The sequence below is a fragment of the Palaemon carinicauda genome, chromosome 1, assembly GCF_036898095.1.
Source record: "Palaemon carinicauda isolate YSFRI2023 chromosome 1, ASM3689809v2, whole genome shotgun sequence".
Lineage (NCBI taxonomy): Eukaryota > Metazoa > Arthropoda > Malacostraca > Decapoda > Palaemonidae > Palaemon > Palaemon carinicauda.
Window position 1 is genome coordinate 157,088,527 of NC_090725.1, and position 24,886 is coordinate 157,113,412.

A 24,886-nucleotide genomic window follows, 5' to 3' on the forward strand; every position below is an offset into this window, starting at 1 on the left:
CTAGTGCGGACACAAAGGCTGCAACTGACTTTGTTAAGAAATTGGAAAATATCGCAAAGGAAGAAGGCTACGTAGAGCAGCAGGTGTTCAATTGTGATGAAACCGGGCTGTTTTGGAAGATGCCGAGTCGAACCTACATCACTGCTGAAGAGAAGAAATTGCCTGGGCATAAGCCAATGAAGGATCGGTTGACACTTGCTCTATGTGCCAACGCTAGCGGGGACTTTAAAGTCAAGCCCTTGCTTGTTTACCATTCGGAGAACCCTAGGGCCTTTAAAGCACACAACGTCGATAAGGATCAGCTTCATGTTTTCTGGCGATCCAACTCGAAGGCCTGGGTCACTAGGCAATTCTTTGTGCAATGGGTAAACCAAGTTTTCGGTCCTTCTGTGAAGAAGTATCTTCATGAGCAGAAATTGCCTTTAAAGTGCCTGCTATGCCTTGACAATGCACCCGCTCACCCCCCCGGACTTGAAGATGATATCTTCGATGAATTCAAGTTCATAAAGGTGCTGTATCTTCCACCAAATACCACCTCTATCCTCCAGCCCATGGACCAGCAAGTCATCTCTAATTTTAAGAAGCTGTACACCAAGCACTTATTCAAGCAGTGCTTTAATGTCACGCAAAGCACCAACTTAACTTTGCGTGAATTTTGGAGGGGCCACTTCAATATCGTGCACTGCTTAAAGATCATTGATCAGGCTTGGGTGGGATTAACTCGACGGACCCTCAATTCTGCATGGAAGAAGCTGTGGCCTGATGCAGTTTCTCCCCGAGATTTCGAGGGTTTTGACCCCGAACCTGATCCCGTGGTCGGTGCAGCGGAAGCCGTAGAGGAAATAGTCTCCCTTGGCAAGTCCATGGGTCTGGAGGTCAACGCAGATGACGTTACGGAACTCGTCGCCGAACATCACGACGAACTGACGACGGATGAGCTCAAGGAACTCCATGCTATGTCGGAGCACATGAGTGATGACGAGGAAGAGAGCGAGGAGGTAGAACATGTGTTAGGTTCAGCGCAAATAAAAGAGGTGTTAGGAAAATATCAAGACGTGGTCGACTTCATCGACAAATACCATCCAAAGAAATTGCAGGTTTGTCGTGTAGTTTCTCAATTCGATGATGTTTGCCTAACGCACTTTCGAAACATTCTGAAAAGCCGTACGAAGCAATTATCTATCGATGCTTTCTTTAAAAAAACTGCGAAGCGAACTCGCGATGAAGAGGATGTAAGTAAACCGAAGAAAACGGCAAAGAGTGAAGAGGAAGAAAGTGAAACACAGAAAACGGAAAAGAGTGAAGCAAAAGAAATTCAGTCAATTTTAAATGTAAGTGATAGTGATTAAAATTACGTAATCATCAAAAAGAAAAAAAGAAAATGTAAAAAAAAATATAAAATATAAAAATAAAAAAAAAAATAAGCTAAGTTATGTTAAAGTTCACTTAGTGTAAGTTAGAATAAGTTACGGTAGTGTTACGTTTATCGTAGTTAACCTCTCTACCTCCTCGCCGTCCGTCCGTCTCCTCTCTCCTCTCTGCGTAGCGAAGACGAACAACACCTGCGCTGGAGTTTCTAAGGTAAAGTGACGCAAAAAACCCGTTTCTTATTTATCATTTTTTGCTAATTCTTCTTATTTACATGTCTATTCTTCTTATTTACATGTCTATTATCTAATTTAGTGTTCATTATTCTCATGGGAAAGTTATGTGTAGTAGTTTATTAAGAAGTTATCATAGGTTTTTGGGCTCAACCACGGATTAATGCTATTTCAATGTATTCTTATGGGAAAATTCGTTTCTACATCCGAACAATTTCTACATCCGAAGTTGGTTCTGGAACGGATTAAATTCGTATGTAGAGGTTCCACTGTATATATATTTATATATATATGCACTTATATATATATATATATATATATATATATATATATATATATATATATATATACATACCTACATATATATATATATATATATATATATATATATATATATATATATATATATATATATATATATATATATCTATATAAACACATATACAGTATATGTATATACATGTATATACATACATATATATATATATATATATATATATATATATATATATATATATATATATATATATTTGTTCCAACACGGAGTACTTACCTCGAACTACTTTCTTAGGAGTATCTGGGATCTCCTCCCTAACTGACCAAGAATTTTGCCCAGTTCCCCCTAGCTTCGTTTTCCCTTGTCGGTTCCCTCCGTGGCGGATGGATACGTGCCCTGAGGCGACCCGGGGTCAGCGCGTGTGGGAGTGCTACTAGGTCTTTGTCGCCAGTAAGCATCTGGTCGCAGCGTAGATAACATCTAGCCGCTCTCTCTCACATCCCGTCCGACCCACCATTGTGTTCCACGTGTTCCCTTGTGTTTTCCCGTTCATATCCCTTCCTTGTTTTAGTTGTGTTGTTTGTGATTACCCTTATGGAATCCCAACGTCGTTGTCCCAGGCCCAAGGCCGGTAAGTCATGCGGAGCATGGCTATCTAAGTTGAACATCGATCCGCACACGATGTGCTCCACGTGTCGAGGCAGAGTGTGCTCGCCTGCTTCCACGTGTCCGGAGTGTGAGTCCTGGCCGGAACTTCAGTGGACATTATTCGGCACAAAAAAGAAGAAGGCATCGAAGCGGTTGCCGAGGAAGCCTGGTCTTGGCTCTCCGTTAGCGTCTCCTTCAACTCCTTCGGAGAGCGGTTCCCCTTCCCCTTCCCCTTCCCCTTCCCCTACCCAGAGTAGGGGACGAGGTAAGTCCGTTGCGGGGAAACAGCCCATTGCTGTACCCCATGAGTCTGATTTTAATAAATCAAGTTGCATTGTGCCTACGCAGAAGAGTGGGGAGTCTGCTGTTGTTACGGGAGTGCTTTCTGTAGATGAGGTTCTGGTGCCCACAGGACCCATCTCGTGTGAGGATCCAATGTGGGGGAAGTCAGGAACACCAGCTCCTTCTCCTCCATCGTGGCAGTGTTTTTCAGGTACAGCGGTTTCAGGGGGCAATCAAGACAGGGAAAGACGAGCCACGTGTTCTTCGGACCCCGACTCCATTGTGTGGGCGGCACCAAGGACGCCCTTCAGGTCACCCATGTAGCAAGAAGAAGAATTTTCTGGCTGGTTTGCCTCACGTGGGTCGCTACTCACGCCCCCGGCGCCTTCTGTTGTGCTACCTCCTAATTTCATGCAACCCGTCACCCCGGTAGCACAATTGCAAGCCCCCATGTTGGTGGCAGAGGATTCAGAGGAATCGGATAGCTCCTCCTCTTCTTCGTCTTCCACGGACGTTACCTCGTCCTCCAGTTCTTCATCCTCGGAAGACTCCAGCGACCAGGAGATGAGGAAAAAGAAAAAGAAGTCGAAGAGGAAGAAGTCGAGCTCGAACTCAGGCCCGTCTAGGAAGAAGGCCAAAGTTACAAAGAGGAGGAGCAAGAAGAGGAAGAGTTCCAGAAAGAAGAGGGCAAAATTAGGTAAGGTAGTTTTTCCCCCTTGTGGGTCGAACAGGGCTCTTGCTGCTCCAGTGCCTGCTTCGGCGGCTGCTGGAGCCGCTTCCGTGCCCTTGCCCAGTATCCCTTCGGCTCCGTCCACGCTTCGGATGCAGCCGTTGGCACACACTAACTTTCCCTTGCCCTTGCCCGGCAAGTCACCGGCTCCATCCGTTCAGCAGAGGCAGCCGCTTGCTCAGCCCGGCAGCATTGTTCCCACACCCAAAGTCTCACTGGCTCCATCCAAGCATCGGATGCAGCCGCTGGCACAGCAGGGCACCCACTCGCCATGGATTCCTCCGGGAGGGGTTAGACCCATGATGGCTACCTCCTCCTCAAGGGCTCCATCCGTGATGGATGCAGCCGCTCCATCGAGCCGACCGGATGTCAGGGATACGGACGCCCTCATGGATCCATCCGTGATCGAAGATGCAGCTGACATGGAGGATCAAGTGGTAGCGGGCATAGTAGATGCGGGAGAATGTTCACCTGATGAAGTATCCTCTTACAGGAAAGTATTGGCACTGATTCGGCACCACCACAGGCTAGATGAGCCCAAACCGTCCTCAGAGCAGGCCTGGATTTCGGGTTTGATAAGATATATCATCTTGAGATAGTAATCATTCACTTCAGAGTTAGATACTTCCCACCTTAATGTCAAGGGTAATGAGTTAGGGAGAAGATCTACTTCCAATGTATTCAAGAGGACTACTATGTCATCAATAATTTTCTTTGCATTTTGGAGGAGGAGATGTTGCTAATTCTTACCTGTTTGTTCTGAAGAAAAAAACAAATCTTTTGCCCTTTAAATGAGAGTTGGAAAAACCATTGAATTTTTAACAAAATAGTTAGGTAACAACAGGGAGTTAGTGGGGATGGTTCTACCCACCTGTCTGTCAGGCAAGCCACTTTACACTTTAGCCATCATTAGATAAAAGAGCTTGTGATATCCAGAAGTTCCCAGGCAAAGATAAAACATGTTGTAGGTTTAAGTCAAAGGTGACTGTATATCCCTATGTACTTTTGCCTTTTGTATGGAGCATGACAAACTCTGTGACAGATGTAGGCTGGTGTCTTTCCAGCAGTGGATGAAGTTTGGGAAGGAGAGGATAAAGCCTGAAAAGACTTGGCTGGCACCTTCTGAGGGGATTCCCTGAAGTTATTAGAATAGCTTTTTGGTTCCTCTTTCCTCCTCCCTTCTCAATCTGGACCCTCTGCTAACCCTACTGGTAATTTTTGGATTCGGTCTCTGCGGAATACACAAGAGGGTAGGGAAAACTCTGAGTCATGCAGGGTCTGTGAATAGGTACCTGCTTCCCATAGTGAGGGATTTAAGCCAGCTCAGCCCCAAAACCTCCCTGTAATTGTGCCTACTGAATATGACTTTGAGCTTATGACAGTTTACTGTCATTTGGTCTTTCTGGTACACCCAGTGTTAGTGTGCTGAGGGATCACTTGGCTACCACCAGGTTGACCAAGGCATCTGTGACCTAAGTGAAGTGTGTTGGTTCAGTGCCTATGAATGTGTCTGCCTAGTGCTAACTAATTGCCAGTGACTCTCAATGTAGTTATTCATGCTGGAAAATCTCCCATAGGTTCTTATTCAAGGGAGTTCTGTAGTTGTTGGTTGCTCACACCTTAACTCCTCTGCCCAATGTCTGTGAGCATAGTTGGCAAGGGAAAGATGAAATTACATACCTCCTTTATCAGTTCCTCCTTCCTCCTCTTACGATTCTGACACTTCGTCAAGCAACTAGTAGTCTAGAAAAAAATGCTGATCTCAAGAAATTTGGTTGGGTTTCGAACAATTTCTCTTCTATTTTGTGAAAAATAGATAGTTTTCACCCAGTGATCAGTACCTTTGTGTTTAGTTGAGTGAAACGTTAGTCCCGGCTGCTGTCCCACCCTAAGCAGGTGAGTTATCTCAATGGAGCCTCAGCATTTCCATCGTTGGCCAGTTGAGAGTAGAATTCCCACCTGCCTCCTTCCTTGCTGGACATTGGAGGACCATCTCGTTGTTTTACCAGTCTCATGTCTTCTTATTACCACAAAGGGAGAAGATGTGACCACGTCTGCTGGCTTCTGAGCAGCGAACTAGGCTGGATATCAACACACATTCACCAGAGGGAAAGGTATGGGATACTTCTCCTATCTTTGGGTTGGCTGAAAGTGCTAAGGTGTCTTTCATTGCTAATGTACACCAATACGATTTGCTTCTGGTCTATCGTTTGCCCCAGAGTACGTCTCCTGATCCATCCTCGGATATAAGCCATCACCTGTCTTGTTCCCCAGATAGCCAACTAGTGGCCCATCCTGGTGCTGAAGAGACAGGGTGCAGTGGTTTCTCACATCTGTCGATAAGTAGGGACACAATGCTGCGGAACATATCAGTGCTGGGTCCCTCGTCAATCTATCTGAAGAGTGACGTTCAGGTAGCTGTGGGGAGTGGAGAACTGGCAGTTGGAACTTCCTAATCCACTGTGCTGTATCATTCAATGGACCCATCCCTTTGAAGGGGACCATGGCTAAGCCTTTGGTGGCTACCATGCCATCTGTCTAGAATATAAAGAAGAATCCCAGAAAAGACCACCAGCATCTTCCTCTAGAAGTGTGTTGGACTCCAGTTCATCCTTTAATCCCCCTGGCCTCCTGCTTCAGTCAAAGAAAGGAGGCTGGGGGTAAGAAGAAGGGATGAGAACATTAAGGTAAGTAGTTCCCATTGCCAGCTGCTGCAAGTAAGAGGATGCCTGTCATGCCCTATGGCAATGTGGTAGTGACACTGGGCTGAAACTTAGATAGGAAGTGTACTTCAAGATTAAAACATTCTGCCTACCCAGAACTGATCAAGTTCCAGACCTCCCTTCCAGGAAAGCTCTTGCCCTGTCAGCAAAGGAATAAGCAATAGTGGAGAAGAAAGCTTTCAAAGTTAGGGATGATCATTCTCCGAAAATCTACAGTTTACTCTTCCCAGTAGAGAAGTTTTTTGCAACTGGTGACTGGTCCTCTATATCTCTCTGGTAAACTTGTTTGTTTGCTTGACTGTATTCAAGATGGAGACAGTATACAGTATTCTATACTGCCTTCCATCAGAGGAGACTTTATGGTTTTATGGTACCTGAAGGATACATACTTTCAGGTATCCATAAATCTGGCCTTTTGTAAGTACTTCCACTAAATCTTCTTAGGAGTAGGGTATCAGTTCAAGGCCCTGTTCTTGGTACTATCTACTGCTCCTCAGGTGTTCACTCTTATGTTCACCTTGTCAGCTTGAGCCCATTCGCACTGTACCTTGTATCTTGATAGTGGACTGTTCCTGGTTTTCTTAGAGTAGTAGTTGCTTCAGGATAAAGACTATCTCTGATTTTTTATTGATCTTGGGTTGTAATATACTAGGACAAGCTGGATCTCAAATCCAAGAAAGGCTCTCTCTTGAACTACTAACATCTAAAGGGAGAGAAGAAAGCAGTGTTTTCTGTGCTTCTTTTAGCTAAAGGTAACTGCAAGTACCCATGCACCAAGTCAGGAGTGGTAAAATACTCGACTTCATGTAAAACAAATGATGACTTAGCCACATTTGACATTGGGAACCTGTCATATATAGTTACCTTGTAGAGCTTTTGATAGTTGACATAGTCTTCTACTAATGTCCCTTTGTTTGTGGATTGGAACAATAGATGACAGCCAAGGTGAAATACGGGGTTTGATGATACCCATATAGTACAACTCTTCTTATTGCTGCTCTGTAGTATCTGTGACAGGTTGCAAAAACCTTCGAACTCTAATAGATGGGCGTTTTGTCATGTGTTTTGTCATATAAATAGATACATAGAGGGGTGTTGGTACATTTTCCTATTATACCATCTCTAATACTGAAGATAGTGAGCTTGCAACTAAGCATCTGAGGAAACCTTTCCTTCTACAAGACATCAAGATCCTGAGATAATATGAGCTCTTGAGCTCCTCTAATACTGTATCTCCTCGTTCTCAAGGCTTATTTATCTTTTCAAATGTAGATATTCAGGCTGTCAATTGCTCCTGAGCATTCATGCACATTTTTTTCTGGTGCTTACTTGATCGAGATTTGCCTCTTGGATGTTCTGGATAATTGACTTCTGTCCCCTCCAGAAAGCAATGCTTCAAGATAAGACAGTTGACATTCTTTTGCTACAATCTGAGAATTTAGTTCAGTCAGTACCCCAGCTGCATGGCCATCAAGAATGTAGAGGACCAGATTATTTTGATAACACAGTAAACTTTTGTATCAGTAAATGAAGTCGCTCCCACATGGCTGAGAACTTGTGGCACGACAGTAACAATGTTTTATGATACTTCAAAAGTCATTGGAGAGCTCATTTTACATGGGCTTCCACACCAGTGATGGCTCTTGAGTTATTGGAATCATCACTGGTAAACAGCCTCTGATTTCCCTACCCTATGGTTTCAGTGGATGGAAAAAACGGATTTATTGTGCTGGGTGGTTGACTAACGATATCCTCTCCGGCGGAGTTCCTTTTAAACCCTACCTTTAGGAATCTATCTATTCTCAGACAAATCTAGTGAGGATAGTTCATGGAAGTAAACACCTGCTTTTCAACTTACTGGAAGTCAAGCAACATTATTGTTATCTTCTCAATGGGTTTTGTTAAGTCATCTAGCAGCATTGAAGAAGAACAACTCTATCTTCATGATTTCTGTAAGTAAATGGCTAATGTTTCACAGACCCTTTGCGACTGGACAAGCAGGCACGCACCTGAGCAGCTGAACACTTGATAAAGCTGCACATACAATTTATTCAAATTCAGAGAAATGTTCAAGTAGACACGCTCAATCACCAGGGGCATGGAATAAGATCCTTGGCTCCTCAAATTTTTTGCATCGTGGAAAGGCTTCTTGCACTTTGGGTATTGTCATTGAAGGATCCATTCACATCTCAGTTGATCCAGAACTTCCAGTATACTGCTCTTCAGTTCTGGAACATCTTTCAGGAACCTGTTCTCCAGTTCTTGGAACTTCAGCAGCATTTTGGGCACCTTCCAATACACCTGTTACTTCTAGATGACTTAGACTTTTGCCCACTTGCCTAGTTTACTAGTTATTCTACAGTCTGTGAACAATATTGGTTTCATGATACTGTAACAGTTCCCAAGTGCCCCATACATGGTAGTATCTGGATTTTCTGATGCTCCACCTCAAATTACCATTAGAAATACCAATCTTCTGTTAGTGACATGGCGGTTCTCCTCATCTTCCTTTGTCGAAGAAGCTGCTCTCAGTCTCAGCAGTATTATGGACCCTTTTTGGAAGATGAACCTGGGCTCATGAGTAGCTTAGAACGGTCTTCCCTCTCCAGGAACTTGAGCCCCTTTGGAATGTCACTGTGGTCCTGTGGTCTATCAAGTGGACCTTTCTGTACCCTTGACTGGGCATCAGATAAGATTTGACCCCTAGACTACTGACAAATTCGGCCTGTGCATTACGATGGACATACCGTGTAATATTTCTTATGTCACAAGTCATTCCTTGGTCTGTAGTTTGTATGCAAGAGTCAGAATTTAGCCTGGTACAACTCTAATCTCATGTCCTTCTTCCTCTCATTTTACAAGCCTTGTGCAAGATGACTCTCTACTATGTTCTAGGAGGACAAGGCAACACTTTTTAGAGAACTAAGGTCTCTTTGCAGAGTACCAAAAACTTCTTCCTGCTCCAAATTGTTAAAGTTGAAGATATCCAAAATCATTACTTCTGATTTGTGCACCTTCAGACATGCTGATCCGATGAAAATCTGGAAGGACCCTCCCCATTCAAGTGCATGAAGTCACGGATATCGTACATACTGTAACATTCAGGAAGACCTGTCAGTGGCACTTGTTGCCTACTACCCATAGGAGTTTACCCATAGGTCCTTGGGTAACCTTATCCATGGTCCTGTGGTAGCTACTCTAATCGTGTTTCAAACCTAGCTCTGTCATGGGACAAGAAGCATTTCGTCCAAGATAGCTGTTACGACTTAAGTCTAGAACGAGAGGTAGAGTATTGGGCCGTTCTCCTCTTCCTTTTTCTGCTTTTTTTGGCGTAGAGCAGTCATTCCATTATTTGCTGGACTGTACGCTAGATGCAGGCAAGCTTTATTGTTATTGCTATTATTATTATTACTAGCTAAGCTACAACCCTAGTTGGAAAAACCAGATGCTATAAGCCCAAGGGCTCCAACAGGGAAAAATAGCATTATGAGGAAAGGATATGAGAAATAAATAAATGGTATGAAAAAAATAAACAATTAAAATGAAATACTTTAAAAACAATAACAATATTAACACAGATATTTCATATATAAACTATAAAAAGATTTATGTCAGCCTATTCAACATAAAAGCATTTGCTGGAAGTATAAACTTTTGAAGTTCTACCGATTCAAATACCCGATTAGGAAGATCATTCCACAACTTGGTCACTGTTGGGATAAAGCTTCTAGAATACTGTGTAGTATTGAGCCTCATGGTGGAGAAGGCTTGACTATTAGAATTAACTGCATACCTAGTTCAGTATTACAAACAGGATGGAACTGTCCAGAAATAAAGAATTATGAAAAATCTTATGCAACATGCATAACAAAGCTATTTGAACGACGATGCCAGAGATTAGTATCTGGACCAGGAATAAGAAATTGATAGACTGTAAGTTCCTGTCCAGTAAATTAAAATGAGAATCAGCAGCTGAAAACTAGACAGGAGAGCAATACTCGAAACAAGGTAAAATGAAAGAATTAAAACACTTTCTCACTAATCCATTTTATTTTGCAATTGAAGAACACACCTAATGTGTTTCTCAAAAGTAATTTTGCTGTGGAGAATCACACCTGAAATTTTAAGTTATAGAGAGTTGAAGAAACATTATAGATGCTGAGATCCAGATGTTGAGAAGCCACTGTTTTGTTAGGATTCAACTACATGCCCCATAATTTGCCCCATGCACTAATTTTAGCCAGATCTCTATTAAGGGATTCAGCAACCCCAGATCTACACTCAGGAGATGGAATTGATACAAAGAATGTAGCATCATCTGCATGTGCAGTAAGTGTCATGTGTAAATAGTATGAACAGTAATGGACCAAGAACACTACAGTGAAGAACACCAGATAACACATTCCTGTACTCACTATGGTGCCCATCAATAACAACTCTCTGCAATTTATTACCTAAGAATTAAATAATAATGTTAAGAAACAACCCACCCGCTCCCAGCTATTTTAGTTTGAAAACAAGGGCCTCAGGATTAACATGGTTAAAAGCAGCACTAAAATCAAGGCCAATCATACAAACATCCTGACCACAATCAAGGGATTTCTGTACAGCATTGGAGATTTTAAGAAGGGGATCACATGCTCCAAGGCCTTTATGAAGACCAAATTGCAAACTACGGAAGAGATGTTTACCTTCAGCAAACCTATTTAGACGTTTTGCCAAGAGATGTTCAAAAACTTTAGATAATATGGGAGTTATGGAAATTGGGCGTTAATCAGTTGGACTTGAGCTACCACAAACACATTTACGTAATGGAGTAACATTGCCAATTCTCCAACAATTGCTAGAAGCTCCTCTTCTTGGTAACTTGTACAAAATAAGAGATAACTTTAAAGCTAAGAAATCTGCAGTCTTTATTAAAAAAAACAAAGGAAAAATACCATTTGGGTCTACACCTCCAAAAGCATCAAGTTCCATCAAGAAAGCTTTAATTTCACGAGATCAAAAAGCTAAACTAGTGAGTTTAGCCTTAGGAATACAGGAATGAGGAAGATCAAGTTTCTCATTGCTCTACTTACTGTTAAACACATCAGCCAAAAGGGCTGCCTTTTCCTTTGGATAGTGAGTGACAGAGCCATCTGGTTTAAGTAAAGGAGGAACTGTTGCATCTACACCAAAGAGAGCAGATTTAAGGGTTGTCCATGACTTATGCTCCTGTGATTGTATTAGAAAGGGGTTTTTATGGTTAAATTATATTCCTTTTCAATTTAAGCATAAAGTCTCTGAGCAAAAGCTCAAAACCACCCGTTGAGATAATACCGCTAGAGAGTTATGGGGTCCTTTGACTGGCTAGACAGTGCTACCATGGACCCTTCTCTTTGGTTACAGTTCATTTTCCCTTTGCCTACTTAAACACCGAATACTCTGGCCTATTCTTTACACATTCTCCTCGGTCCTCATTCACCTGACAATGCTGAGATTACCAAACAATTCTTCTTCTCTCACGGAGTTAACTACTGCACAGTAATTGTTCAGTGGCCACTTTCCTCTTGGTAATGTTAGAAGAGACTCTTATAAGAGAAGGACACTACAAAATCAAACCATTGTTCTCTAGTCTTGGGTAGTGCCATAGCCTCTGTACTATGGTCTTCCACTGTCTTTGGTTAGAGTTCTCTTGCTGGAGGGTACACTCGGGCAGACTATTCTATTTTATATCTCTTCCTCTTGTTTTGTTAAAGTTTCTATAGTTTTTATAGGAAATTTTATTCTAATGTTGTTACTGTTCTTAAAATATTTTATTTTAATGTTACTGTTTTTAAGATATTTTATTTTTCTTTGTTTCCTTTCCTCACTGGGCTATTTTCCCTGTTGGAGCCCCAGGGCTTATAGCATCTTGCTTTTCCTACTAGAGTTGTAGCTTAGCAAGTAACAACAACAACAACAACAACAACAACATTAATGATAATGATTAATAGTTAATAATTAATGATAATATAGTTATTCCAAGTCAAATATGATTTTTACCTTTCCAAAGATGATAGGCCCTCTGCTTCTCCAAATAAGCACGTCTACAATCATTATTGAACCATGGTTTGTCCTTCACTCGGTACCTTAGCACACGAGAAGGGATACACCTATCAATTATGTTGACTAGATTCTTATTCAAAGGGACAACAGAATCAACATTACTATACAATTGTGACCAATTCAAGCACAAAAGATCACTCAAAATGTCATTGTAGTGTGCTTGAGATTTCATATAAATCTTACATGAGTATGATACATCAGGGACAGGCTGATCAGTCTTCACTACTAATGAAATCAAGGCATGATCAAATGTCCCAACTGGAGAACCAACCTTACTTGTTATAATGCCAGGGGAGTCGATGTATACAAGGTTAAAAAAGATACCAGACCTGTGAGTAGGTTCACTTATGGTTTGCTCACAGCCTGAATCAGAGGCAAAGTCTAAAGTTCTTAACCCATGTCGATCGGTGGGAGAAACAGAATTTAACCTCTCCCTATGGTTAGCAATGAAATCACCAAAAAAAGGCGAAAAAGGCCTTTCTATCATCTTGTATCTTGGCCGTAATGGTAAGAAGACAACTGAAGATAGTCTCATCCTTGTCTGGATTCCGGTAGGTCGGACATAAATAGAAGTTGTTATGCCTGCCACAAACTTTTATTATCTGAATCTCATGAAATCCACATTCATAGCAGGACTTATGAGAAGCAGGATTCCCCTTGCCCTAGGAATGGCATCCCATTTCAGAATTATTGGTTTTTTAAAACCAGTTTTAAGGAGCTCAGATGAGTACCTCATATTAGAAACCATGGTTTCTGAGCACAAAAGAATATCATACTGTCTTAACGCAACTTTAAGGTCGAATATTTTCATGAAGACCCCGAATATTGCCATACAGTAGACGACATTGACGAAATCTAGGACGTACTGGTCCCGGATTTCGCTCAATGTCTCCAGACAGCATAAGAATTAAGGGCAATACAAAAATATGCATCATACTTAAAAACTAAATCACCAAAAATAATAACAAAAATATTAATTACAGAAATATAAATAAAGTGATTGATCAAACCCATAGACTGTAGAAGAAAAGTTAAAAAAAATGGTCAACATGGTGGAGCCGATACACCATACAAGGCTAAATACCCTTCTGGATAGCCACTTCAACTGAAGAGAGGACAGTAAGGATAGCTTTGAAAAGAAAAAGAAACAGATAAGGAAAAGACAACCTCTTGATAAACCACCAGGCATCCATGGCCCGTCTATTAAGCCTGCCCAACACACCATTTAAAAAAAAAAAAGAGGAAGAAAAAATGAGATAGAATAGTGTGCCCGAGTGTACCCTCAAGCAAGTGAACTCTAACTCAAGACAGTGGAAGACCGGTCCAGAGGCTATGGCACTACCCAAGGCTAAAGAACAATGGTTTGATTTTGGAGTGTCCTCCTAGAAGAGCTGCTTGCCATAGCTAAAGAGTCTCTTCTACCCTCACCAATAGGAAAATAGGCACTGTACAATTGCAGTACAGTAATTTGATTCAAGAAAAATTTTTTGGTAATCTCAGTGTTGTCAAGTGTAGGATTAAAGATGAGAATGTGTGAAGAATAGGCCAGACTCTTAGATGTATGTGCAGGCAAAGACAAAATGAGCCGTAACTAGAGATAGGGATCCAATGTATTACTGTCTGGCCAATGAAAGGATCCAATAACTCTCTTGTGGTAGTATCTCAACAGGTGGCTGGTGCCCTGGTCAACGTACTACCTACATCCAAATTTCAGCAGTTAAGGGTTGAGAGATGGGCTTATAGACTAGACCCCTATCCATGTTGTTGACTTTGGTTCCATAGTTGACCTAGATTCCACAGAGGAGGCCTTACTAATGGATCCACAGAGGATCCCTTGGGTTGCTTGAAAGAAGTATCCTTCCGGGTTATCTCGATAAGAATCTTCACTAACTAGGTTGGATCCAGGTCCTAATTTTCTAAAAAGGATTCCACTAAGTAGGTGACCAATCCACCTGTATTTAGTATGTTTACATACTCAACGGATGTCTCACTGATAGCTAGAATAGTAAAGGCATCAATTCGCTCCCACTATAGTTAAGGTGGTTAGCCCACTCAGATGCGTCCCACCCAGGTACTGTTGAACTGTCTTATGATTCCTTCACGATCCAGCTCTGCAATCTGGCTGTTGCTGGGCCTTTGGGTTACCAGCTTCCAAGGAAGGCTCCTATGGGGATTCTCTCTTCCAGCGGTTTGGATTTGGCTGTTGTGAGGTATACGGGTTACCCACTTCTAAGAAAAAAACCGGGGAAGGGCTCTTTCTTCCTTTTCCTACAGATTTGGCTATGTCTAGACCTTCAGGTTTTTAGCTTCTAAGGAGTGCTCCAATGAAAGCGATTGTTTCTGGTTTTAAGGATCCAGCTGTTGCTGGGTCTTCATGTTTCTAGCTACCAAGGAAGGGTACAGTATGAGTTTTGTCTCCCATTTCAAAGATTGAAGGCTAGGTAGTAGGGGGGGATGCAGCAGAGGGGCTTCTGCTATGAACATTGAGGTGGGGGATTTAGTAGGTAACCCATGGTGATCCGGTGACGAATGCCCATTCTGGACTGAGTTGAACGTTTTTCGGCATGATATATGGATTTGCCATACGTTGACACTAACTTTGAAAACCTGGCAGTATTTTTTAACTGAAGATAGAAATTCAAGATCCATCTCTTTGGGCATAACCCCAGCTAACCAAGAGATGCTTGTTCTGATGCCATACAAGGCTGCTCTAAATACCTTAGAAGAAGCAATATTAGACGCTGTAGTTTTCCTTCTTAACCAAAGTTTGCTGGAGGCTTCTGTGGTTGGAATGACAATGCTTGGACAAAAAAAACCCTTTTTTGGTCAGAATGACAAAATAATCAAAATGATTAAAAGAGGTTAATATGGTTAATATATGCAGTACGTTTTAAGTAATACAGTGAACCCTCGCTACTTCGCGGTTCAACAATCGCGGATTCACCACTTCGCGGGGTTTTTCCATAACCCATATATATATACATATCGCGGATTTTCCGGAAAATTCGAAAATACCGCGAAATCTGAAGACCCCCAAATACGATATTTTGTTACCTGTAATTCCATTAATACTGTAATTAGTAATATCTGCTCTTACTGATTGTTCATTGCATTACATATGATATATAATTCAGCACAGAAAGAAATAAAACACGAAAAGAGAATGTGATCATACGATAATTCAGTACGTAGTAAAATTAAATCGAACATGAAACGCAAATCAGATGCAGTCAAACCATATTAGAATGGTGTGTACTGTAATGGATGTGCTTCTTTTCCATGAATCTTTTGTATGTATACGTACGTAGTACAGTACTGCATCCAATAATATTCTTTGTTGCAAAAATCACATTTCGAATAAGCGTACGAGAGAGAGAGAGAGAGAGAGAGAGAGAGAGAGAGAGAGAGAGAGAGAGAGAGAGAGGCGTAAAATAGCGTACGTAAAGTGTGTGTTATTATTATTGTTATTATTATTATTATTGTTGTTGTTGTTAATAAAATTATTATTGTTATTATTATTATCATTATTATTATTATTATTACTGTACAGTATTATTATCATTATTTATTATTATTACGGTATTGTACTTAATCTACGTACGTTCAGTATGCGCGGGGCATCTTCTATGAGTAGGTAACCAACGCATCATAGTACTGTAAGACGGGTTGTGATTGGTTCAAGCGCTGATAGATGACGAATCAGAACTCAAGTTTTGTTATCTAGCCTGTGATTGGTGTTTTGCCCGCATCTTCTACCCGCAGCATCAAAGTTCTCGCGGGGCTGGATCGTTCACTCTCTGTTACCGCGTACTGTATCGCTGAGTAGACGTTCTTAAGTTTGTGAAGTTTAATCTGTGCTGTGTGCGACCTTTTTAAGTTGAACTTTTTGTTACAGTACTGTACGTAAATCCTACTGTAATGGCTCCCAAGCGTTCTGCTTCTCTTAAGGCTGGTAGTGAGCCTAAACGCCACCGAAGGATGATGACGATAGCTGAGAAGGTTACGCTTCTCGACATGTTAAAAGATGGTAGAAGTTACGCGGCCGCCGGCCGCCATTTTGGCATCAACGAATCCACCGTTCGCTATATCAAAAAGGACGAGGCGAACATTAGAAAGACGGCTGCAATCACCTTTAGCAGATCAGCGAAGCGAGTCGTTACAACAAGTAATAAAACGATCGTACGCATGGAAGGTGCTTTAGCTGTGTGGATTGCCGACTGCCGGAAGAAGAACATAGCGTTGGATACGAACACCATCCAAACAAAGGCTTTGAGTTTATATGAGAATTTTGCTGCAAAGAAACCTAAAGACGACGACGGCAACCATGCTGAAGATGATGATGATGCAGATGATCCTCAACCAGGGACATCCACTGATTCCCAGCCTCAGAAACGTTTTTCCGCAAGCAAAGGATGGTTCGCGAAGTTTCAGAAACGCTTCGCCCTGAAAAGCGTTTCCCTGCATGGGGAGTCTGCTTCCGCTGACACTGCCGCTGCTGAAACTTACGTGAACCAGACGTTCAAGAATATTATCGCCGAAGGTGGATACAAGCCGGAACAAGTCTTTAATATGGATGAGACCGGCTTGTTTTGGAAGAGAATGCCGTCGCGAACTTTCCTGTTCAAAGAGGAAGCCAAAGCCTCTGGCTTTAAGGCATTCAAGGATCGCGTTACCCTCGTGATGTGTGGCAATGCTGCTGGATTTTTTTTAAAGCCGGGGCTTATTTATAAGTCAAAAAATCCTCGCGCTTTGAAAAATAAAAATAAGAATCTCCTTCCCGTGTACTGGATGCATAATCAAAAAGCATGGATTACGAAGATGCTGACCTCCAACTGGTTCCACCAGTGTTTTATCCCGCAAGTCAGTAAATATCTCTTAGAGAAGGGCTTGCCATTCAAGATCCTTCTCCTTATGGATAACGCTGGTGGACACGCAACTGACCTGTCGCATGAGGGCATTCAGGTTCCTGCCACCCAACACCACGTCATTAATTCAACCGATGGACCAGGGGGTTATCAGGGCGTTCAAGGCCCTCTACACGAAGAATACCTTGGCGGACCTCGTTGCGTGTGTGGATGCTGCCCAAGATGACGAGGATGAAGATTTTAACTTGAAGGCGTACTGGCGGCAGTACACCATAGCCACGTGCCTGCAGAATATTCAGAAGGCACTTCAAGAGATGAAACCTGCAACCGTGAATGCGAGCTGGAAGAAGTTGTGGCCCGATATTGTTTACGACGACAAGGGATTTACTCCGTCGGAAATCCAACACTCTGCAATACGGAAATCTGTGCAGTTGGCTGCCATAATTGGAGGTGACGGGTTTGGCGACATGACGACTGAAGACGTCGACGAGTTGTTGGACTGCCATTCCCAGCCCCTAACTGACGCAGACCTCGAAGACCTGACGAAATCGGCAAGTGAGGAAGAGAGTGATACCCAGGAAGAGACCCAAGAAAATGTCGAAGAAACGGGCTTAACATTAGAACGGCTTGCCAAGGCCTGCAACCACGCGAAGGAGTTGAAAGAAATGTTGCAAGAGTGGGACGAGGATATGGTTCGCTCGATGCAATTCTGCAACAAGGTTGATGACATAATGACTCCCTACAAAATGCTCTTGGATCGAAAAAAGAAGCAGCGGCAACAACTTCCGATCACAATGTTCTTCCAGCCTCGCAAAAAAAGAGCCAGTTCCTCCTGCTAGTACGCCTTCGGAAGAAATTGAAGTTTCCCAGGAAGAAGTTGAAGAGGTGTCCCAGGAAAAGACACCTCCGTCTGAAGAGACGTAAAATACTATCATTGGCTGCACAGTAGAACACATCATCAGCTTCATCATCATCATTTCTACTGTGCAGCAAATTCATCGCCATCACCATTCAAGTTTTTCTTCAACTTCTTTCGTGGTGAGTACAGTAACAATCTTTATTTTTTACTTTAATATTCTTACTGCCTGTTTTATAGTTTAGTAATGTACGTACTGTATGCATTAAGTTAAAGGGAAAGTTTTAAAAGTCTACATGTTGTAACCTATCATATTTTTTTTGTTTAAAATTTACATTTACGTACATAAAACAATCTCTCTCTCTCTCTCTCTCTCTCTCTCTCTCTCTCTCTCTCTCTCTCTCTCTCTCTCTCTCTCTCTCTCTCTCTCTCTCTCTCTCGTAAATTGTTTTCCTGCTTTGCTACGTACAATACTGTATAATTTATATTTGTAAGGTAACATATTTTGTAAATGCTTTTACTGTAAATACTGTATGTACTGTATCATTATTTATCACTATCACCATGCGCGTTAAATGCCTTGTTTGTTCTGAGCGTGGTTGTTTACTGAGCGTACACGCCGTCGTTTCAGGCGGCGTCATAAAGAAAAACATTTCATTTGGAAGTCCTAAGAAAAATACGTAAACTAAAACATTGGTAATAAACAAATCAACATACAGTACAGTACTGTATAATCAATATAATCGATGCAAAAACTAACCTATACATATATGTGTACTGTACACTAAATGAGTTTGTTTCTTCATTATGATCAGAGATGAACGTAAACAAAACATTGGTTGCCATTTTTTATCGTGCTTTTTAGGTGTTTAGGAAACGCATGATATAAAATCGCCTTTAATATTTGTGCCTGTTTTAGTTTAGGGTGCTGTAGTACATGCATTAAGTGTTCTGTACATTAAAGGGTGGTTTGTTAACAGTACTACGTACAAGGGAAGGTTTTAAAAGTCCGAATATACATGTTAAATAAATAGGTAAATATGATGTCACTACTTCGCGGATTTTCACCTATCGCGCCCGCGTCTGGAACCTATCTACCGCGATAAACGAGGGTTCACTGTATTTGAAATGTAATATAAAGTTTGTGACGAGAAAAATTAATTTGTACTTTAGTTATAAAAAAAGATTTCTCTCTCTCTCTCTCTCTCTCTCTCTCTCTCTCTCTCTCTCTCTCTCTCTCTCTCTCTCTCTCTCTCAAAAAAAAAAAAAATAAATAAAAACGTAAATTTTTTAAAATCGTAGTATCGTTATTTAATTATCGTAATTATTTTTCTTGTTGGAGCCCTTGTGCTTATAGCATCCGGGTTTTCCAACTACAGCTAGGATTGTAGCTTAGCTATTAAGGATATGGAAGGCTTTCCTAAACTGGATAGAAATGGGAAAGTATTCTTTCTACTGCAAATCACCTTGAAGAACTATCATACCTTTCTCTGATAAGATCCTAGAGTTTTGTTGGCAACCCTCCTGGAACGTCTACTAGGACGTAATTCTGATGTTCTACCACTTGTTCGAAAGGAACTCCTTGGCGACAATTCTTAGGAGGTAGACGCTATTGGCTTAAAGCTGAAAACGAGTAGTCCTATAGAAAGACCTCAAAGCATCCGTTTGATTCCTGGTATCTACTTAAGTAACTACTTTATCAATATTTTCTACATATGAAATAAGCCCAACTGGGGGAAGAAATAAATATTTTTTTTTTATCTCAGAGACTCCCCACCATAGAGGCATATACCTGCTCTTTTCTCTTAATCACAAAACACACTAAGGCTGATAAAGCATCAGAAGCCCAATCTAAAACACTTTTATCTAGATAGGTCTGATAATCCAAAATTGAATTTAAATCCTGATGGCATACAAATTATCTTCTGTAAGACTAGCAATAAATGTGTCCTATTATAAAATCAGCGAAGGAAAATGCTTCAAGCAAACTTCCTATTTTATCACCCACAAGCAGCATTTCTTTAATCAACCACCTTCAAAACTACATTTAATAATTTTCATTTATTATGACCAATGAGGGTCTCAAAGCAGGAAATCAAATCAAAATCTTGTACAAGATTAGGTAACTGTTAGTCATATAAAAGTCTTTGAGGAATAAGAGGCGTAAAGACTAAACAAAACCCAGAATTACAAGCCTTTCTTTGTACTGTATTTGAAACACCATTCTGAGGATTTGGAAGAATAAGTAGCATAGAGCTTAACGTAATTAACTTATTAGGGTATTTTTTAGCAATACAGTTAAATAAGGTGTAAAGGAAGACAGTTCATCACATTTAGGGCCTTCCTTTGTGTTTTCTTCATCCTCATCTTCCTGCACAGAAAGATGATTTACTGACTTTCATGGTTGTTTAAATCTGGTTATGTAAGCTGCTACACATTTGTTTAAGGGACTAATTTTGGTATTAGTGTCTACATTTCCATCACCCATGCGTGAATTATGTGGCTTACCATCTGAAACATGATGCAAATGATCAACTTTAACTGAAACTTTATCCATAGCATTGAGTTCTAAGGGAATTATATGATATTCCATGCCATTCGCATATGTGATATGAGGTTGCTTAAGAGCGTTCATTTTATCGAGTGGAGGGATATCGGGATCCACACTACCAACTTGGTCTTCTGCCTGGTAATCTAGTTTTCCAAAGACTGACTAGGACTGAGAATGCAAGGGTTTACCAGCTGAAGGGTCTAAAGTAATGGAAGGACTTGAGGCTCTGGGAAAAGATCTTGAAGCCGTAAGGCGCAGTGAATTATCAGATCCCTTACTAAATGAAACACTATCACCACTAGACCCAACTTGAGAAGTTAAGTTATGGTTAGCAACCAGAGAGGCAAGATCAGAAGTATCACCCAAAGTGAAGACTCACTGACCTAAGATTTAACTTAGGAAGGTAAAGAAGTAAAGTGCTTTTGAAGGTCATCACTCTCAAAACTTGGCTGGGTAAGGTCTGGCATGTCATTATCGTCATCATTTCTACTATAATTAACTAGTCTAGTCTTTTCTAGATATCCCCCTGAACTAAAAACCAGTTTCCTTTTTTGCCTTGAACATTTAATTTTGCTGGCAATCATTGAAGCATACTTTACCATAAGAGGAACAGTGAGGCATTTACACTCCTCACAATGGCTAATTAAATGACAGTACTATCCCTGACACGAAACAAAAGAGAATCTAGGTCATGATTGTCCAGAAAAAAATTTCTCTCGAACAATCCATGCAGTAATGCTAAAATATCAAAAGGTAGTCTTCTTGAAACAATAAAACTTCTAACAATCTGGAGGATGGAGATGTCAAATTGATGTGACAGAGACTGAAATAACTAAGAGTCTCTGACTCGTCATAACTTTGTGTCTTGTCATTACCTGCTAGAGTGTTTCATTATATTACTAGGGCATGTGTCTTTTGAAAGGAAAGAGAATAAATGTTGATAAACTGAGCTTCTAGAAAAGGAGCAATATGCATTTCAGGGAAGGTTCAGAGAAATTTTGAAATTCTGTCTATGGTATATGAATACTATACTATTAGGAATATTTTGTATACATTCACATAGAAGAAAAGTCTGATTATTTCTAATATATGCTGTATAGTTATGTTGAATATTTTCAATTAATTTTTTCATCAGATACCTCATATTGAGTGGGAGAAATACAATGTCCAGTCCTTAACGCAAGGTATGAGGCCCAAAACACGGAAGAGAATCCATAAAGAAAGTCAGTCACCTCATCATGAAGTTATACAGGTAATACCATAGTTCAGTTTTGTGGGGAATCTTGTTTTGATTTCTTTATTATTTAGATATGTTATCATCTTCCTATTACTGGATGATTTGAAGTTAGCAATCACAAAATTATGTTAGGAAGGCATTTTACATGTGGGCAGATTATGAAGCCACTGATTTTAGGATTAAGATACTCAAGCTTTTTATTCCTTTATAGATATTTTGTCAACTTTGTTCATTTATAGTTTTATTTGTTCCTGCGTGGATACTAATGTTTTGTCCTTTTGATTAGGAGTATTGTCCTTCTCAAGTTTGAACGGATTGACAAGATTGTCAATGACATTTGGGGTGAACACCCACTTGCCTGAGTAAGTTAAGCTACTTTTGTCTTTGGCTGTGATGAGTGACAACAAGAGCTGATGCCCTTTAACTCTCTCTGCTTGCCATTGGATCTTCAACTTTAGGTTTTTGTTGTTTATTTTTGATGGTTGGTAAAGTGGGTAAGGCTTGCTGGAGGTATATATCAGACGTGTCTTTATGAGTGGAGTGAAAAATGCTTTTCAAGAAATGGGAGAAGATATATAAGCTGCTTATTCTGATTTTAATTTATTGGACAAATTCTTAGGAAGTACTGTATTAAATTTCTTAACCCTGATCGAGCTATTAATAGTGACTACCTCACACTGAGAGTTGTGACTTGTAAGGTATTCCAGGAACTGCATCAATCAGTGCTTGCAGGCACCCCTGGGGCTGCAAGTGATACCTTTGCAGTATAGTGTAATGTAGTACGGTTATCAGTGAATAGTCCTAGTGTTCCTCTGTGACAGAACCCTTCTAGTGTAACTTCGCCTCTGTAGGAGAGAAGTCATTGTCATTAGCTCAGACCTTGATTCTTCTATTGAAGCAAGGAGGAGCACTCGGCAAGAGGAAGTAGATGCAGTTTTCTCCATCTGTTCATCCTCTAACATCCCCTCTCCCTGCTCCTGTCATCCTTTACAGACACATCTCAAATAAAAAGACAAAGCGTAGTCTCTTGGGAAAGCCTCTAGCTAAATGTTCGTATGGACTTCTAGCAACTCTTGCGACTGCTTTCCTCCTCTGGGAGGGAGTAATGATATTCATCATCTTACTGGTACTTTCAAGGTCTCTTAAGTGTGGCATAAGCCCAGTGGGACAGCTGCTGGTGTTGCACCTGGTGCAGGAGAGTGATCTCACCCTGTACTTGTTACCTGCAACATGCACCAGGTGAGGATGGGATGCATGGATCTACCTTCACTGTTCCTATTGAGCCATGAGAGAATTGTTCCTTTTTTATGAAGGGGGGCTTTTTTCCTATGGAAGGGAGCACTGGAGCTTACCTGCCGACTGGTATTTTCAGGGATGGTCAAGTGGAGCGTTAGTCCCTTGTGACAACTGTTGCTGTTGAACCAATTTCAGGTGAGTGGTTGGACCTGGACTGATTGACAGCAAAGTAGGCAAATCCATTGAAATATATCACTCTTTGTGCCATTGCTACGGCCTTATCATTTCATTGCTGCCCTTGTCAGAGGAAAATCCCTTGAAATATATCACGCTTTGTGCCATTGACACAGTCTTCCTTATGATTTAATTGCTGGCCTTGTCAGATGCAATTCCATTGAAATATTTCACTCTTTGTGCCATTTCCTTGACCTTCCTCATAATTTCATTACTGGCTTTGTCAGAGGCAATTCCCTGAAATCTTTCAGTCTTTTAGCCCTTGCCATAGTTTTCCAAATTATTTCATTGCACTCCTTGCCAAAGGCAAATCCACTGAAATATTTCATTCTTCTTGCTAGTCCAATGGTCTTCCTTATCAATTAGTTGCAGGCATCGTTGAAGGCAAATCCCTTGAAATATTTCACCCTCTGTGCCATTGCCACGGTCTTCCTTATTCTTTCATTACAGTCCTTGTCTGAGGTAAATCCCTTGTAATATATTACTCTTCGTGATAGTACCACGGTCTTCGTTATCATTTCATTGCTGGTCTTGTTATTGGTAAATCCATGGAAATATTTCACTCTGTGCCAGTGCCGCTGTCTTTCTTATTGATTGATGCCTGGCCTATATAGAGGCAAATTCCTTGAAATCTACTATTCTTTCTGACATTGTCATAGTCTTCCTTGTTATTTTGTTGCTTGTCCTGTCAAAGACAAATCCCTTAAAATATTTCACTCTTTTTGCAATTACCACAGTCTTCCTTATCGTTCCATTGCTGGCCTTATCAAAGGCAAATCCCTTAAGATCTTTCACTCCTTGTGCCAGTGTCACAGTCTCCCTTATTGTTTTACTGCTGGCTTTGTTAGAGGAAGATCCCTTGCTGGTCTTGTCAGAAGTAAATCTCTTTAAATATTTCACTCATTGTTCCAATGCCAATGTCTGCCTTATTATTTTATTGCTGGCCTTGTCAGAGAAAAATCCCTTGAAGTTTAATATTTTATGCCAGTGCCACAGTCTTCCTTATCGTTTCATTACTGGTTTGTCAGAGAAAAATCCTTTAGAATATTTAACTATTTTTGCTAAGGCCAACGTCTTCCTTATAATTTGATTGTTAGCCTTGTCAGAGAAAAATCCCTAGAAATATTTCACTCATTGTGCCAGTGCCATGGTCTTCCTTTAGATAAATCTCTTGAAATATATAGTGCTGTGTGCTATTGCCACAGTCTTCTTAATTTTTTCATTGCTGGCCTTGTGAGACGCCAATCCGTTTAAATATATCACACTTTGTGCCATGGCCACAGTCTTCTTATGGTTGCATTGGTGTCCTTGCCAGAAGCAAATCCCTTGGCATATTTTATTCTTTATGGCAGTGCTACCATCTTATTGTTTCATTGTTGGCCTTTGTCAGAGGTAAATCCCTTCAAATATTTCACTCCTTGTGACAGTGCCATGGTGTTCATTATTATTTCATTGCTGGCCTTGATAGATACATATCCCATTAAGTCTTTCACTCCTTTTGTCATTCCATACTGTTTATTTACTGGCCTTGTCACTGGCTAATCCATTAAAATAATTCA

General features: G+C 40.9%; 1 protein-coding gene across 6 annotated transcripts in view; it reads left to right on the forward strand.

The window, feature by feature from the left end:
* Atac1 (Ada2a-containing complex component 1) overlaps nucleotides 1-24,886 on the forward strand; it is a 479,870-nt gene that overhangs the window by 225,186 nt on the left and 229,798 nt on the right. For all 6 annotated transcript variants that reach the window (XM_068376235.1, XM_068376218.1, XM_068376239.1 and 3 more), the window contains one exon: nucleotides 21,756-21,872. In XM_068376235.1, coding sequence (XP_068232336.1) covers nucleotides 21,756-21,872 — 117 coding nt within the window. The remainder of the gene's footprint in view (nucleotides 1-21,755; nucleotides 21,873-24,886) is intronic.